Source organism: Argopecten irradians, chromosome 12 (genome assembly GCF_041381155.1).
Source record: "Argopecten irradians isolate NY chromosome 12, Ai_NY, whole genome shotgun sequence".
Classification (NCBI taxonomy): Eukaryota; Metazoa; Mollusca; class Bivalvia; order Pectinida; family Pectinidae; genus Argopecten; species Argopecten irradians.
In genome coordinates, this window is record NC_091145.1 from 29,237,357 (window position 1) to 29,251,175 (window position 13,819).

General features: G+C 35.4%; 2 protein-coding genes across 8 annotated transcripts in view; one reads left to right on the plus strand and one right to left on the minus strand.

Annotated features, from left to right (window-relative positions):
* The window catches only part of LOC138336859 (dihydrolipoyl dehydrogenase, mitochondrial-like), a 31,526-nt gene that overhangs the window by 16,047 nt on the left and 1,660 nt on the right, over positions 1–13,819 (minus strand). Inside the window, exons 1-4 of one of the 2 annotated variants that reach the window (XM_069286462.1) lie at positions 10,922–11,109; positions 1,496–1,562; positions 704–783; positions 178–316 (exon numbers count right to left, since the gene is read on the minus strand). In XM_069286462.1, coding sequence (XP_069142563.1) covers positions 178–316; positions 704–783; positions 1,496–1,562; positions 10,922–10,963 — 328 coding nt within the window. In that variant the 5' untranslated portion in view covers positions 10,964–11,109. Of the gene's footprint in view, positions 1–177; positions 317–703; positions 784–1,495; positions 1,563–10,921; positions 11,110–13,819 lie in introns of those variants that run through there. The other variant, XM_069286463.1, reaches the window with a different exon arrangement.
* LOC138336857 (early endosome antigen 1-like) overlaps positions 11,059–13,819 on the plus strand; it is a 43,603-nt gene continuing 40,842 nt past the window's right edge. For 4 of the 6 annotated variants that reach the window (XM_069286451.1, XM_069286452.1, XM_069286454.1 and 1 more), the window contains exons 1-3: positions 11,062–11,193; positions 12,195–12,227; positions 12,918–13,010. In XM_069286451.1, coding sequence (XP_069142552.1) covers positions 11,155–11,193; positions 12,195–12,227; positions 12,918–13,010 — 165 coding nt within the window. In that variant the 5' untranslated portion in view covers positions 11,062–11,154. Of the gene's footprint in view, positions 11,194–12,194; positions 12,228–12,917; positions 13,011–13,819 lie in introns of all 6 variants that reach the window. The other 2 variants (XM_069286453.1, XM_069286455.1) reach the window with 2 other exon arrangements.

Below are 13,819 nucleotides of genomic sequence, written 5' to 3' on the forward strand. Positions count from 1 at the left end.
AAGAATATTAGGCTTCTGGAAGGGTGTAGCATCATCTGTTATTAAATTATCAACTTTGCTTACAAATCTCAAAACTAGATCTCTGAAAGCTGTAGTCAGCTAACTAATATATAGTGTCTAAGGGAGCACATGTTTCAGTCCTTATGTTCAACAAAATAAAGAAAATATTCTACATACAAACAATTCCTCTATCATTAAGATCTTTTCCCTTGGCCATATGGTAGAAGTGGGAGTTGTTAAGTAGAGCCTTTGATGGGATACAGCCCACATTGAGACAGGTACCACCAAGGGTTGCATTTTTCTCCACACATACTGTCTGTAGAGACAAGGAAATCAAGTTAAGATAACTGCAATCAATTAGTATAATATCATAGCCTTCTTCCATGGATTCTGTAGTCACAACTTTTTCTTGTGATTTCTTTTAAAGAGTCAAGGACTTGCGTCAATGATTTACTCACATTTATTAATCACTAAAAATTATTAATCACTCATGTTCAAAGAAAACTAAGTCAATACACCTCAAGCATTTTTTTCTCTTACATAATTCACTACATGTATATGTTAATAAACGCTAAAAGTGACTCTCAAATGAAAAATCTAAATCACATATTTTTCTAATACTTTATGAATATTTCATAATTAACTTTTATAAAAGTATTCAAAATCAGCACAATAGACTATAATCAGCAGCATTTCAACATACTTTCATGCCAAGCTGGGCAGCCTTGATAGCAGCAACATAGCCACCGGGTCCAGATCCGATCACCACCAGATCATTGTCAGCTGTGGATAGAAAATAAAAGCAATTTTGTTAATCATTATATAATGCCATTCATTTTCTTTATGTCTCAAAATATATCAATTCCTTATTATGAAACATACTTTATATTATAATTTCAAAAGTTGTGTTGTCTTTGATGATTAAAAGGAAGGTATTTAGCATTATACTTTTACGTAAATAATTCTGAACTCAATTTCTTCAATCAAACCATAATTATGGTAATTTAATCAAAAGGCACACTTTTTTTTTTGCAGTCCGTCAGTTCAAAAGAAATATGAAAAATAGAAGATTTATTTTGTATTTTTCACATCAAAACTTAAAGAAACTCAATACCCGGGAAAGTTATTTAAGAACTTTCAACACAGTTGCAAATTACTGGAAATCACAACTGTATAAATGTCTGCAATGTATGGCACACCATTTTGTCATAAAATACACAAAATATTTAATGTCAAATCTTTGAACTTAAGGGCCACACACATTTTTGCCATTATGTACATTTACATTCCATTATGTACCTTAAGGTCAAAAAACTTTTTTGTCCTTAAAGTCAAATCTTTTGCCCTTACAGTTTAGCTGGTTACATGTACATAATAGCAAATAATTAATTTACAGAAGTCACTATGCTATTCATACCCCTAACCACATAATTGACTTGTCCACATTCTGAACAATATGAAACACCATTATTTATGTAATATCATATAGTCTTACGTGTAGTGGAATAGTTTCGGCTTTGAGACACTGCGAAACATCTGTAGATATGCCCTCCAGTTCCAGACTAAAAAAGGGAACAAAATAATTCCAATTAAATAATGAATAAAGTTAGTATACTATGTATGGCCAAGTGCCCTAAATTCGTCAGAGACCTGTTTTCGTCATGTTTTCAATTTGCTTATATTTCATGAACTATCGCATGATTTTGTAAAGAGTGTCGTCTGCCAAAGCAGATTTGATTTAAAAGGAAAATTTGTCTTGCTTAAAAAAGGTTGTATGCTATAACCAAGTGATTTTATAAAAACGATGTAGCAATATACCCCAAAATGAAGGTATTTTCTTAAGTCCATTTTATATGAAACTTTAAAACCCTACCGTCGGCATTTGACTGTCCATGTGCACTGATCAGCAGATTGTCAACAATGTACTGAAGTCACATGTCTGATCATGTGATTCATAGCCCAGATTTTGGGTTATTACAAATTATTTTGGCGATTCAACGTACCCAAACTTTTTGGTGCGGTATTGTTGAAAACATAACGTTATTCTATGTAAACAGAGGTGGTCGCCACTTTCCATGACCAAGAGGTTTAAAGACTTAAAAGCGATGTCACAAAAAGAAATTTTCAGCTTAATCATGATCTCACAAGCGCCTGCTGCTCAACATTATTTGGAATTACATCAATTTTCATAATAAGCCAAAGCACCCTTGACGAAGGGCACAAAGTGCGAAGCACTTCTAAGGTAACACATACATGCAAATACAGAGGACTCCACATAATCGAATAACGGTTATTCGAATATTTCGGTTATTTGCATAAAATTCTGTGGTCCCGATTTTTTCCTTCTTTATCTTTGTTTTTCAACTCCGTGTATTTGCATAGACTTTTACATGACCTCCGGTTATTTGAATAAAATATTTGGGAAATTCTAAAAATAAAATCGAATATTTTTAAATTTTGCAATATATTTGTAGCAAAATTCGCCTATATATGTTTCAAAATACTTCGCTTTTACTAGAAATCATCCTGGTAACAGATTAATGTTATAGTATGGCTTGTTATTTTATGCATGAATCTGCAAAGGTATTCGACGCTGTTACGATTTACATCAGCAGCGGTTGATCATAACTTTAGTATATTCACCATATTCGCCATTCATGAGTAGTCTCGTTCAACCAGAGTCTTGGTGACTACGACAGACATGTGCGTATCAAGCGTCTCGTTGAACGAGACATAAAAGCATGCAAAGTCGGCGTGCAATGACTACCGCAAGTTTCGTACAGTATGTAAGCTTAGGATACAAAAGATACTTGCTACGGTAATTGTTATGTATGACACTAAATACATGTAGTTATGAGATAAGGGAGATAACTCCTATAGTTTTTTTTTATCAATACATCCTATGAAGGTCATATCATTGATTTAGGTTATAGAACTTTCTAGAATATAATCATGTATAAACAAATATGTTTGTAAACATGTTGATTTTAAGTAGAGATCTAGAATGATCTATTTCCAGAAAGTTATGTGTGTTTACTTGTTTACTGTTTTTAGTTAGATATTTCTAGAAGTAGGAGGTTCTCCAATATTCTTGAATTACGGTTTAGCTATATATACTCCAGCTGCCCAAGGCTAATCAGAACTGTAATGAGACCTGTAATAAGACATATCAAGAATTGTACAGCGCCATATAAGATTCTATTGGGAGAGCTATTGTGACTTTATCTGTGGATTATTACAACACTTTGTGTGGATTTATTCATATTGCCTGGAACTTTACAAATCATCTGTGGACATACAATTTTCCTTGTGGATTTGTGATTATTGTTAATTTGAAACCTGGAAGGATCAAGGATTATACCAGGACATTCGCATACAGATAAGTAACACTTTAAATCATCGTACTAGTCTTGTACCACCACCAATTACTTTAGATATCGTAAACCATCTCTGTATAATATTGTATATATAATTAAATTGTGTTTTGAATTTAGCTGCTGGTTTCTCCTTTCTGTTATTCGTTCATGTAACAGGAATTGGGGGCTCGCGTCCGGGATCGATATTCAATTTGTGAAATCTAACTTTGAAAAATTAATTAAGAAATTTTCAAAATTTGTGTACAAACTTTGAGTTTACATTTGAAACCAACAGCTAGATAAATATGACTACTATGCAGGTAGAACAGTTTGTTAAAGCGCCATCCCTGGAAGTTCTTTTGCAAGTTAGTAAGAAGGATTTACTATTATTGGGTAAACATTTAGGCCTTACTATCAAAACTAATTTGAGGAAAGCTGAAATTAGGAATGTAATTATAAGATATTTTGTTGACAATGGCAAATTTGACTCTAGTGCATTAGATAGTATAGAGGAAACAGTCACTTCAGAAATCCAAATTAGACAAATGGAACTTGAACATGAAATGAAAATGAAACAAATAGAGAATGAAATGAAAATGAAACAAATAGAGAAAGAAATGAGAGAAAGAGAAATAGAAAAGGAGTTAAGAGAAAAAGAAATAGACAAAGAAAGAGAGTTAAGAGAAAAAGAAATGGAAAGAAAATTAAAAGAAAAAGAGATCGAGAGAGATCAGATGTTAGAACTAGAGAAGCAGAAAATTCAAGCTGAAACAGAACTTAGAATTAAAGAATTAGAGCTAGCTTCTCAAGACGGTTCAAGTAATCCAACTTTTAGGGGTTTACAAGGAAACAGAGGTTTTGATGTCAGTAGAAATATTAGGTTAGTTCCTCCTTTTCAAGAGAAAGAAGTTGACAAGTATTTTCTACATTTTGAGAAAATAGCTGATAGTATGAAATGGCCTGAAGATAAGCTTACAATGCTTCTTCAGAGTGTCTTGATTGGTAAAGCTAGAGACATTTATTCTTCTTTATCTGTTGATGATATTTCAAATTACCAAGTAGTCAAGAAAGCTATTTTGAAAGCTTATGAGTTAGTTCCTGAGGCTTACCGCCAGAAATTTCGAAACTCGAGAAAGAGAGATGAACAAACTCATGTAGAATTTGCCAGAGAAAAGGAACAATTATTTAATAGGTGGTGTGATTCTAAAGAAATTGATGAGGATTTCGGTAAATTGAGGCAATTATTGTTGATAGAGGAGTTTAAACGTTGTGTCCACACAAACATAAAAACTCATTTAGATGAGAGAAAAGTTGAAACACTTAGTGAAGCAGCTACAATGGCTGATGATTACGCTCTCACCCACAAAGGCTCATTTGTTAAAAACAGTTCTCAAGACAAAAACAGTACCACAGGTACTAGTAAATTTGGTCAGCCTAGGAACCCAACCTTTAGTGGCCCTTCTAACGACAAACCTAAATTAGGTGATAAGACTAAGTCTGATTCTAAAACAGATCATAGGGCAGGTGTGGGGTCTCCTTCTGGTCCTGTTTGTAATTACTGCAAGAAAGTAGGGCATACTATGTCTGAATGTTATTCTCTCCAGCGTAAGGAGCAAAGGCGTAAACAGTCAGTTCCTTCTGTGTTAGCTATGTCAAAGCCTAGTCAGAAACTTAGTAATATTGTGGAAGATTCTAAAGTGTCTGTTGAGATTAAGAGCTCAGAGTCTGATAGTGTCTTGGAGAAGTACTCTCCCTTCATTTCTGAAGGTTTTGTTTCACTTACTAGTGATATCACCAACTTGAAACCTGTGAAGATTTTGAGAGATACTGGGGCTTCTCATTCTTTAATATTAGATGGTGTAGTGCCTTTGTCTGAGGAGACCTCATCTGGTAGTAGTGTTTTGCTTCAAGGTGTAGAGTTAGGTTTTGTTAATGTGCCTCTCCATTGTGTTTATTTAAAGTCAGACTTGGTTACTGGGCCTGTCACCATTGGTGTTAGACCGGAACTTCCGATAGAGGGCGTGTCGCTCATTTTAGGCAATGACTTGGCTGGAGAGAAAGTTAGGGTAGATCCCTTAGTGTCCAGTATCCTTGATAAAACAGATGATGCTGAGTCTATTCAACAGGAATTTCCTGGTATTTTCCCTTCTTGTGCTGTAACTCGTTCAATGAGTAAGAAGGTTTCTGATGTTGCAGTAGTTGAGGATCATTATAGTCCAGGGTTAGGTGACACTTTCTTGGCTCATGATATAGAGGATGTCGGGAGCAAGTGTGATCTTTTGAGCAATCCTGTAGACTTTGATAGTAATAGAGTTGTTCCTAACAAGGGTACTTCTTTGTCTGACATGATGAGTAAATCATCTTTGTCTAGAGAGGAGCTTATAGTAGAACAGGAGAAAGATCCTGAAATCTCCTTATTGTGTAATCGGGCTTTGAGTGAGGAAGAGGCTGAGAAAGTCCCGGTTTGTTACTTCCGTCAGTCAGGTGTGTTGATGCGCAAGTGGCGCCCCCCTGATGTGTCTCCCGAGGAAGACTGGAAGGTTGTCAATCAAATAGTTGTCCCACCGAGGTATAGGCAAGATATTCTAAGTTTGTCTCATGACGTACCTATGGCAGGGCATCTAGGTGTGACCAAGACTTATAACAGGATCTTAGATCACTTCTTTTGGCCCAAGTTGAAACGGGATGTGGCTGATTTTTGTAGGTCTTGTCATACTTGTCAGGTGGTAGGGAAACCTAATCAGAAAATCCCTGTTGCACCATTGCACCCCATTCCAGCATTTGAGGAACCATTTAGTAGAGTCATTATAGACTGTGTAGGTCCTCTACCCAAAACTAAGTCTGGGAATGAGTATCTTTTAACTATTATGTGTGCTTCCACACGCTTTCCTGAAGCCATTCCACTCAGGAATATTAAAGCCCCTAACATAGTCAAGGCTTTGGTTAAATTCTTTACACTGGTTGGTCTTCCAAAAGCTGTCCAATCGGACCAAGGTTCGAATTTCATGTCTGGTATTTTTCAACAAGTCATGTACCAGCTCCAGATCAAGCAGTATAAGTCTAGTGCTTATCATCCAGAGTCTCAGGGTGCTTTAGAACGTTTTCATCAGACATTGAAGAATATGATGAGATCTTATTGTTTTGAAAACAAAAGAGATTGGGACGAAGGTATACACATGTTGTTGTTTGGCGTTAGAGAATCTGTACAAGAATCTCTTGGCTTCAGTCCCTTTGAACTTGTGTTTGGACATACTGTACGTGGTCCTTTGAAAATTTTGAAAGACAAAATTTTGGACGAAGATTCTAAAGTGAATCTCTTAGATTATGTGTGTAACTTTAAGCAAAGGTTGACAAGGGCATGTGAATTGGCAAAAGAAAATTTGGCCCTTACTCAAACCAAAATGAAAACATGGTATGATAAAGATGCCCGTGCAAGAAGTTTTGATCCAGGTGACAAAATTTTGGCTCTATTACCAATACCGGGTCAGCCTTTGCAAGCTAGATATTTTGGACCTTATATTGTTGAGAAAAAGGTTGATGATGTTAACTACATTGTACAAACTCCAGGGAGGCGCAAGAAAACTCAATTATGTCATGTTAATATGCTTAAGAAATATGTAGATAGAGAAGAGAGCAAGACCTCTCAACCTATTGCTACTTTGGCCTCTGTACCATCACAAAGTGAAAGTACAGCTGATATTTGTAAATTAGACTTAGATGGTGGTGTACAAGATGTAGGTTTAGACTGTGGTGTTAAGTTACGGAATTCAGATGTGCTCGCGAACTTGGACAAGAAACTGTGTCATCTATCAGAAAAGGAACGCAATGAACTGAAAGATTTGATACTTGAGTTTAATCATTTGTTTCCGGATACACCAGGCAAAACAGATGCTATCTATCATGACGTGGATGTAGGCGATGCGCCACCTGTCAAGCAACATCCTTACCGTGTCAATCCTTTGAAAGAAGAACACTTAAAGAAAGAAATTCAATACATGTTGGACAATGATATTATTGAACCAAGCAAAAGTGAATGGAGCTCTCCATGTGTTCTGGTGCCAAAGCCAGACAAGACATACAGGTTCTGTACTGACTTCAGAAAAGTAAACTCTGTCAGTAAAACAGACTCTTATCCAATTCCAAGGATTGACTCGTGTATTGACAAAGTTGGCAAAGCCAAGTACGTAAGCAAGTTTGACCTGTTGAAAGGGTATTGGCAGGTGCCATTAACAGAAAGAGCTAAAGAAGTGTCGGCATTTGTAACCTCACAAGGTTTGTACTACCAGTATAAAGTTATTTGCCGTTTTTTTGGTATGAAGAATGCCCCGGCAACATTTCAACGTCTTCTTATAACAGCGTGATATCAGACTGGAAGGCTGTGATGGATACATCGTTTTTTTTCTTTTTTTGTTGGGGGGGGGGGTGGGACGTCATCAACTAGCCCACGACACGTGGGAAGACAATCATCTACGCGGGATTCGTGAATTTCTTCGAAAGACTCACTACCGGATTCGTGAAATTGACTGTCAAACCATGATAATTGACTGTAAACTTGTTGAAATGTGAATTTTGTCATGCAACTGTTGAATTTTTAGGCCATGTTGTAGGACAGGGGCAGGTTAAACCTGTTCAGGCCAAAGTAGAATCAATTATAGATTTTCCATCTCCTGGAAGCAAGAGAGAGCTGATGAGATTTCTTGGTATGGCTGGATACTACAGAAAATTTTGTCAAAATTTCTCTGTTATAGCAGCTCCACTCACTGCTTTGTTAAAGAAAAATGTGAAATTTGTTTGGTCAGACGAATGTAAGTCTGCATTTGAGAAATTGAAAGCCATACTATCAAACTCACCAGTTCTGACTGCTCCAGATTTTAATAAACAGTTTAAACTGTTTGTTGACGCCAGTGATGTAGGTGTTGGTGCTGTTTTGATGCAAGAAGGTACTGAACAAATTGACCATCCAATTTGTTATTTCTCGAAAAAGTTTGACAAACACCAGAGAAATTATTCCACCATTGAGAAAGAATGTTTAGCGTTGATTTTGGCCTTGAACCAATTTGATGTGTATCTCTGCACTACAGTTGTGCCTGTGTTGGTCTTCACCGACCACAACCCTTTGACATTCATTGGGAAAATGAAAAACAAAAACCAAAGAATTCTCAGGTGGAGTTTGACTTTGCAAGAATACAATCTTGACATCAAACATATCAAAGGGAAAGACAATATTCTAGCTGATGCTTTATCAAGGATTTAAATATTACTTGATATGTCAAGAAAGTTTCCTTTTCAAGAAAACTTTCTTTTCTTTAAGGAGGGGTGTGTTATGTATGACACTAAATACATGTAGTTATGAGATAAGGGAGATAACTCCTATAGTTTTTTTTTATCAATACATCCTATGAAGGTCATATCATTGATTTAGGTTATAGAACTTTCTAGAATATAATCATGTATAAACAAATATGTTTGTAAACATGTTGATTTTAAGTAGAGATCTAGAATGATCTATTTCCAGAAAGTTATGTGTGTTTACTTGTTTACTGTTTTTAGTTAGATATTTCTAGAAGTAGGAGGTTCTCCAATATTCTTGAATTACGGTTTAGCTATATATACTCCAGCTGCCCAAGGCTAATCAGAACTGTAATGAGACCTGTAATAAGACATATCAAGAATTGTACAGCGCCATATAAGATTCTATTGGGAGAGCTATTGTGACTTTATCTGTGGATTATTACAACACTTTGTGTGGATTTATTCATATTGCCTGGAACTTTACAAATCATCTGTGGACATACAATTTTCCTTGTGGATTTGTGATTATTGTTAATTTGAAACCTGGAAGGATCAAGGATTATACCAGGACATTCGCATACAGATAAGTAACACTTTAAATCATCGTACTAGTCTTGTACCACCACCAATTACTTTAGATATCGTAAAACCATCTCTGTATAATATTGTATATATAATTAAATTGTGTTTTGAATTTAGCTGCTGGTTTCTCCTTTCTGTTATTCGTTAATGTAACATAATTGTTTCATTGCTACTTGAATATGCATTAATTTCTGAAATGTTATCAAGCTATTCGCCGTATAGATCAACAATACAGGGAGAATTCTCAAAAGACATTTAGGTCGAGTGAACGCATGGCTTCATCACCTGCCGCCATTTTCGAATTCATATGCACATGTGTAAAAGCAACACTACTAGTTGATCGGCACTTTGAAGTTTAATCACGATCGTAAGTTCATTTTGCCAGGCAAATGTACGTAAATTTGTTTATTATTTAGGTTTAGAATTGTAGACACAAATCCAATCCTGTTTAGTAGAATCTAATTGCATTTGATATCGATCATTTAGCTGTTTCTCAAATATTCACGTGTCGATCTAACGTAAACAAGAATCTAATATTGGAATATTTTTTGTTATTAAACAATTAAAATCGATTTACAACTTCGAAAATAATTACTTGTGGTTCGTTTTAAGTGTAAATAATTTACGTATTTATCAAGTAAACGAAACGATATCTATTTGCCTATTCACATACATATGTGTGGGGTCAAACGGAGGTGCAAAATGTCATCTCCGCCTATTCGAATACTCCGGTTATTTGCATATTTTCTTCTGGAAAATGACCTATGCAAATAAGTGGAATCCTCTGTATAAGAGAAAAACTCAATCTTCAAAATTCAATCCTACACACCGACAGCTTCAGTTTGCGACCGCCATTATTTTACCTACTGTAAAAAATCCCATCAGCATGAATGCGATGCTTTGAAGTGAGCTCATGAATATAATCAAGCATTTCAAATGCTTTTATGATCCGACGAACGTAATTTTCATCCGGCAGAAGCTCAGTACTATTGCTCTATATTTGCAAGCGTTCAAGTGATAGACCACCTTCCAATATAATCAGCTGACCAAAAACGGAATATCTATTACGGAAATATAATTTCTTCCTTCTCTTATGTGGATTTCCTTCTCAAATGGGGGTTTTAGGACAAGAATAGAGTGTGAATATATGAAAAAAAAATAAACAGAAAATTTGATTTCGTTATTTCCATAAATCGAACTTTTTGACAGTGCATTATTAATGGTTACTGAAACATCTGGCTGAAGGCCTTGCCTTCATTCATATTATATTTGTGTTGATAAAATTGGTACATTTTATTTCTTGCTGGTTTGCTGATATACGGAAGATTTGATTACCCTGACGAATATTGGTCCTTCAAGGGTCAGTTAATTTCATGATCAGCTGTCTTTTAAGCATCAAATTCAAATATTTGCAATAATCTGGTTATGGCATAATTTGTAATCTTCACATAGGCTAGCTTATTATATTGCTGTTAACATTTAAATTTTCCTAACCATATAACCTAACTAAGTATCATGTACTCCTGCTAACACTACTAACACTAGTAACAGGACAGTCCTGTATATGAGGGACAATTTTGTTACGCAAACGTAGGGTTCTGTAAAATGAAAACAGCACTGCAGTCTGTTGTGACCATCTATCATTTTTCAAACGAGAAATGAGTCCAGTGTTTTATGCTCCGCCAACTTACTCTCAAAATAGGCAGATTCTTAATCATAGACGAGGCCAGCATCTTCAAAGGCGATGTTCTTCAACCAGCGTGAATGATAGTTCCTAACTTATTCGTCAGAGGTCGTGATGTCCTTGACTTCCGGTGACAACTTCCGGGAGGGCATTTTCTGTTTGGGGGCGAGCCGATTCCTGAATGAAAAAGTTGGTTGTGGCCTTGATTTTAAAACAATTTTTCCAGTTCAAAGCTTAGCCATGTTTAAAAGGTTACGGAATAAGAAAGACAATGAAAAGGTATGCCCTTATTTCGTGGAACTTTAATTCGACGCAGTTACAAGCACCTGTCATGGAAAGGGGAGCGGTCATTATTTATGTTTGTGTACATAAAATCGTGAATTTTATTTGTGCTTTAGTTTATACATTTTTCATGCATATATGTAGTCGATATCCTTTGATCTTTGTATTGCTTTCTTACAATTGCTAGATTAATTCAATAAAATGCATCACACGTCTACTTTCAAATTATATTATGTTAACACTGACAGAACATCTGGCACTGCAGTATGCAGTTTATATAGTTGCATACGATGTCACTGTTGAATATTGTGTAGATGAATGCAAGCTTACTAACACCTGATTAATTGATTAAAGCAGAGATATATATATCTTACCCGTCAACGACCTACAAATAGTACCCCAACCTCCTAACCCCCCTCCCCTCCTTTTTATAGACCAAATATGTAATACTGTACATGTATCCCCAGGACAGTTATATATACATGTATAATCACTTGATATATAGAGAAGTACATATACCAAAACTACTGACACATGTTTCTGCTCAATGTTGAACACTTCTGAGCTGTTATTGCACCAAGAGTTATTTACCATAGAGTCTGTCTATAGATCTGTGGTCAAATTAAATGTGCAGTTTTTATCGTACTAGCTGTATCAAACTCAGCACTTGATTTATGATTTTTACTAAAATCATTTTTTTGCACTATAAATATGTGTTAACTTTTTTTTAATTGATAAATTTCAGATGATTGCTTATTATTACAGATCTAACTTAAATACAATGTACTACGTGGTTATATTTTATAATATTTTTATAATAAATTTGATGGAGTTTGAATTAAAAATTATATGAAAAAAATTGTATAGCAACATTTTAGCTAGTCTTCATATTTATAGATATATAGCTAGATTCTATGCTGTAGAGAAAAATATACTTACTATAGACTAATTAGAATGAAATTATCATAAAATCTCCTGGAAACTTTTGTTTGATATAGATACCAGTGAATGCAGAGAATAATGTTGCGAAGGTAACCATTACCCATCATCATCATTCAATTTAATTATTGTTATAGCCAGAATGCTTCATATCTGTTAGCAATGCCTGCTTTGCATAAGTCATTCAATCTGTCATCAAAGGCCTATAGACCTCCAATTGTTCCAAAGCATGCCTCAGAAGATCATAGCCATAGGCTATAGCTAGTGCTATCTTTTATCTGAAATATGTGCACTAGCAATTGCTTTAATCACTTCTGCTATAATTGAATCTTTTAAGAACCAGGATTGTCATAACATGACTGTCACACCCTCCAATGAAGTTCTAATTTGGGTGTGGTATATATAGCATGAGTTCCAATTGACACTGAATTCAATTGTTGCAAACATTCTGATATATTTGAAATATACATATTATTAATTATTTTACAACAAGTCAAAAGTCCTACAGAATAATTTGTATAAAATGATTATATTAAAAGTGTTTGTAAGAATTAATTAATTCACAATTTCAAGAAGAGATATACATGTATATGTATATATGCACAGTTTGAGCATTTAAGTTTTTAATACAAATCTGATTCACTCCAGGGATCTTATAAGGAACAAAAGTAAAATGTCATTTTACAAATAGTTAAGATTCAAATAAAAGTCATCTTCATCACAATGATCCTTCTTGCACAATTTTCCATTATTGTCCAACCACTGCACTTGTCTGCTTACAGCCATCCTCGTCCACATCCTCTCCCAGCAGATTGCCTTTCTTCTCCTTTGGCAGTGGTGACAACAACCAAGTAGATACAGAGGCTGGAGCTCAGGTAATTACTAAGTACACAGACAAGTAAATACAGAGGCTGGAGCTCAGGTAATTTCTAACTAAACAGACAGGTAGATACAGAGGCTGGAGCTCAGGTAATTACTAAATACACAGACAAGTAAATACAGAGGCTGGAGCTCAGGTAATTACTAAGTACACAGACAAGTAAATACAGAGGCTGGAGTTCAGGTAATTACTAAGTACACAGACAAGTAAATACAGAGGCTGGAGCTCAGGTAATTACTAAGTACACAGACAAGTAAATACAGAGGCTGGAGCTCAGGTAATTACTAAGTACACAGACAAGTAAATACAGGTGCTGGAGCTCAGGTAATTACTAAATAAACAGACAGGTACATACAGATGCTGGAGTTCAGGTAATTACTAAATACACAGACAAGTAGATACAGATGCTGGAGTTCAGGTAATTACTTACACAGACAGGTGGATACAGATGCTGGAACTCAGGTCATTACTTACACAGACAACAGTTAGATACAGATGCTGGAGCTCAGATAATTACTTACACAGACATGAAGATACAGGTGCTGGAGCTCAGGTAATTACTGACACAGACAGGTAGAAACAGATGCTGGAGCTCGGGTAATTACTTACACAGACAGGTAGATACAGATGCTGGAGCCCAGGTAATAACTAACACAGACAGGTAGAAATAGATGCTGGAGCTCAGGTAATTACTTGCAAAGACAGGTAGATTCAGATGCTGGAGCTCAGGTAATTACTAACACAGACATGAAGATACAGATGCTGGATCTCAGGTAATTACTGACACAGACAGGTAGAAACAGA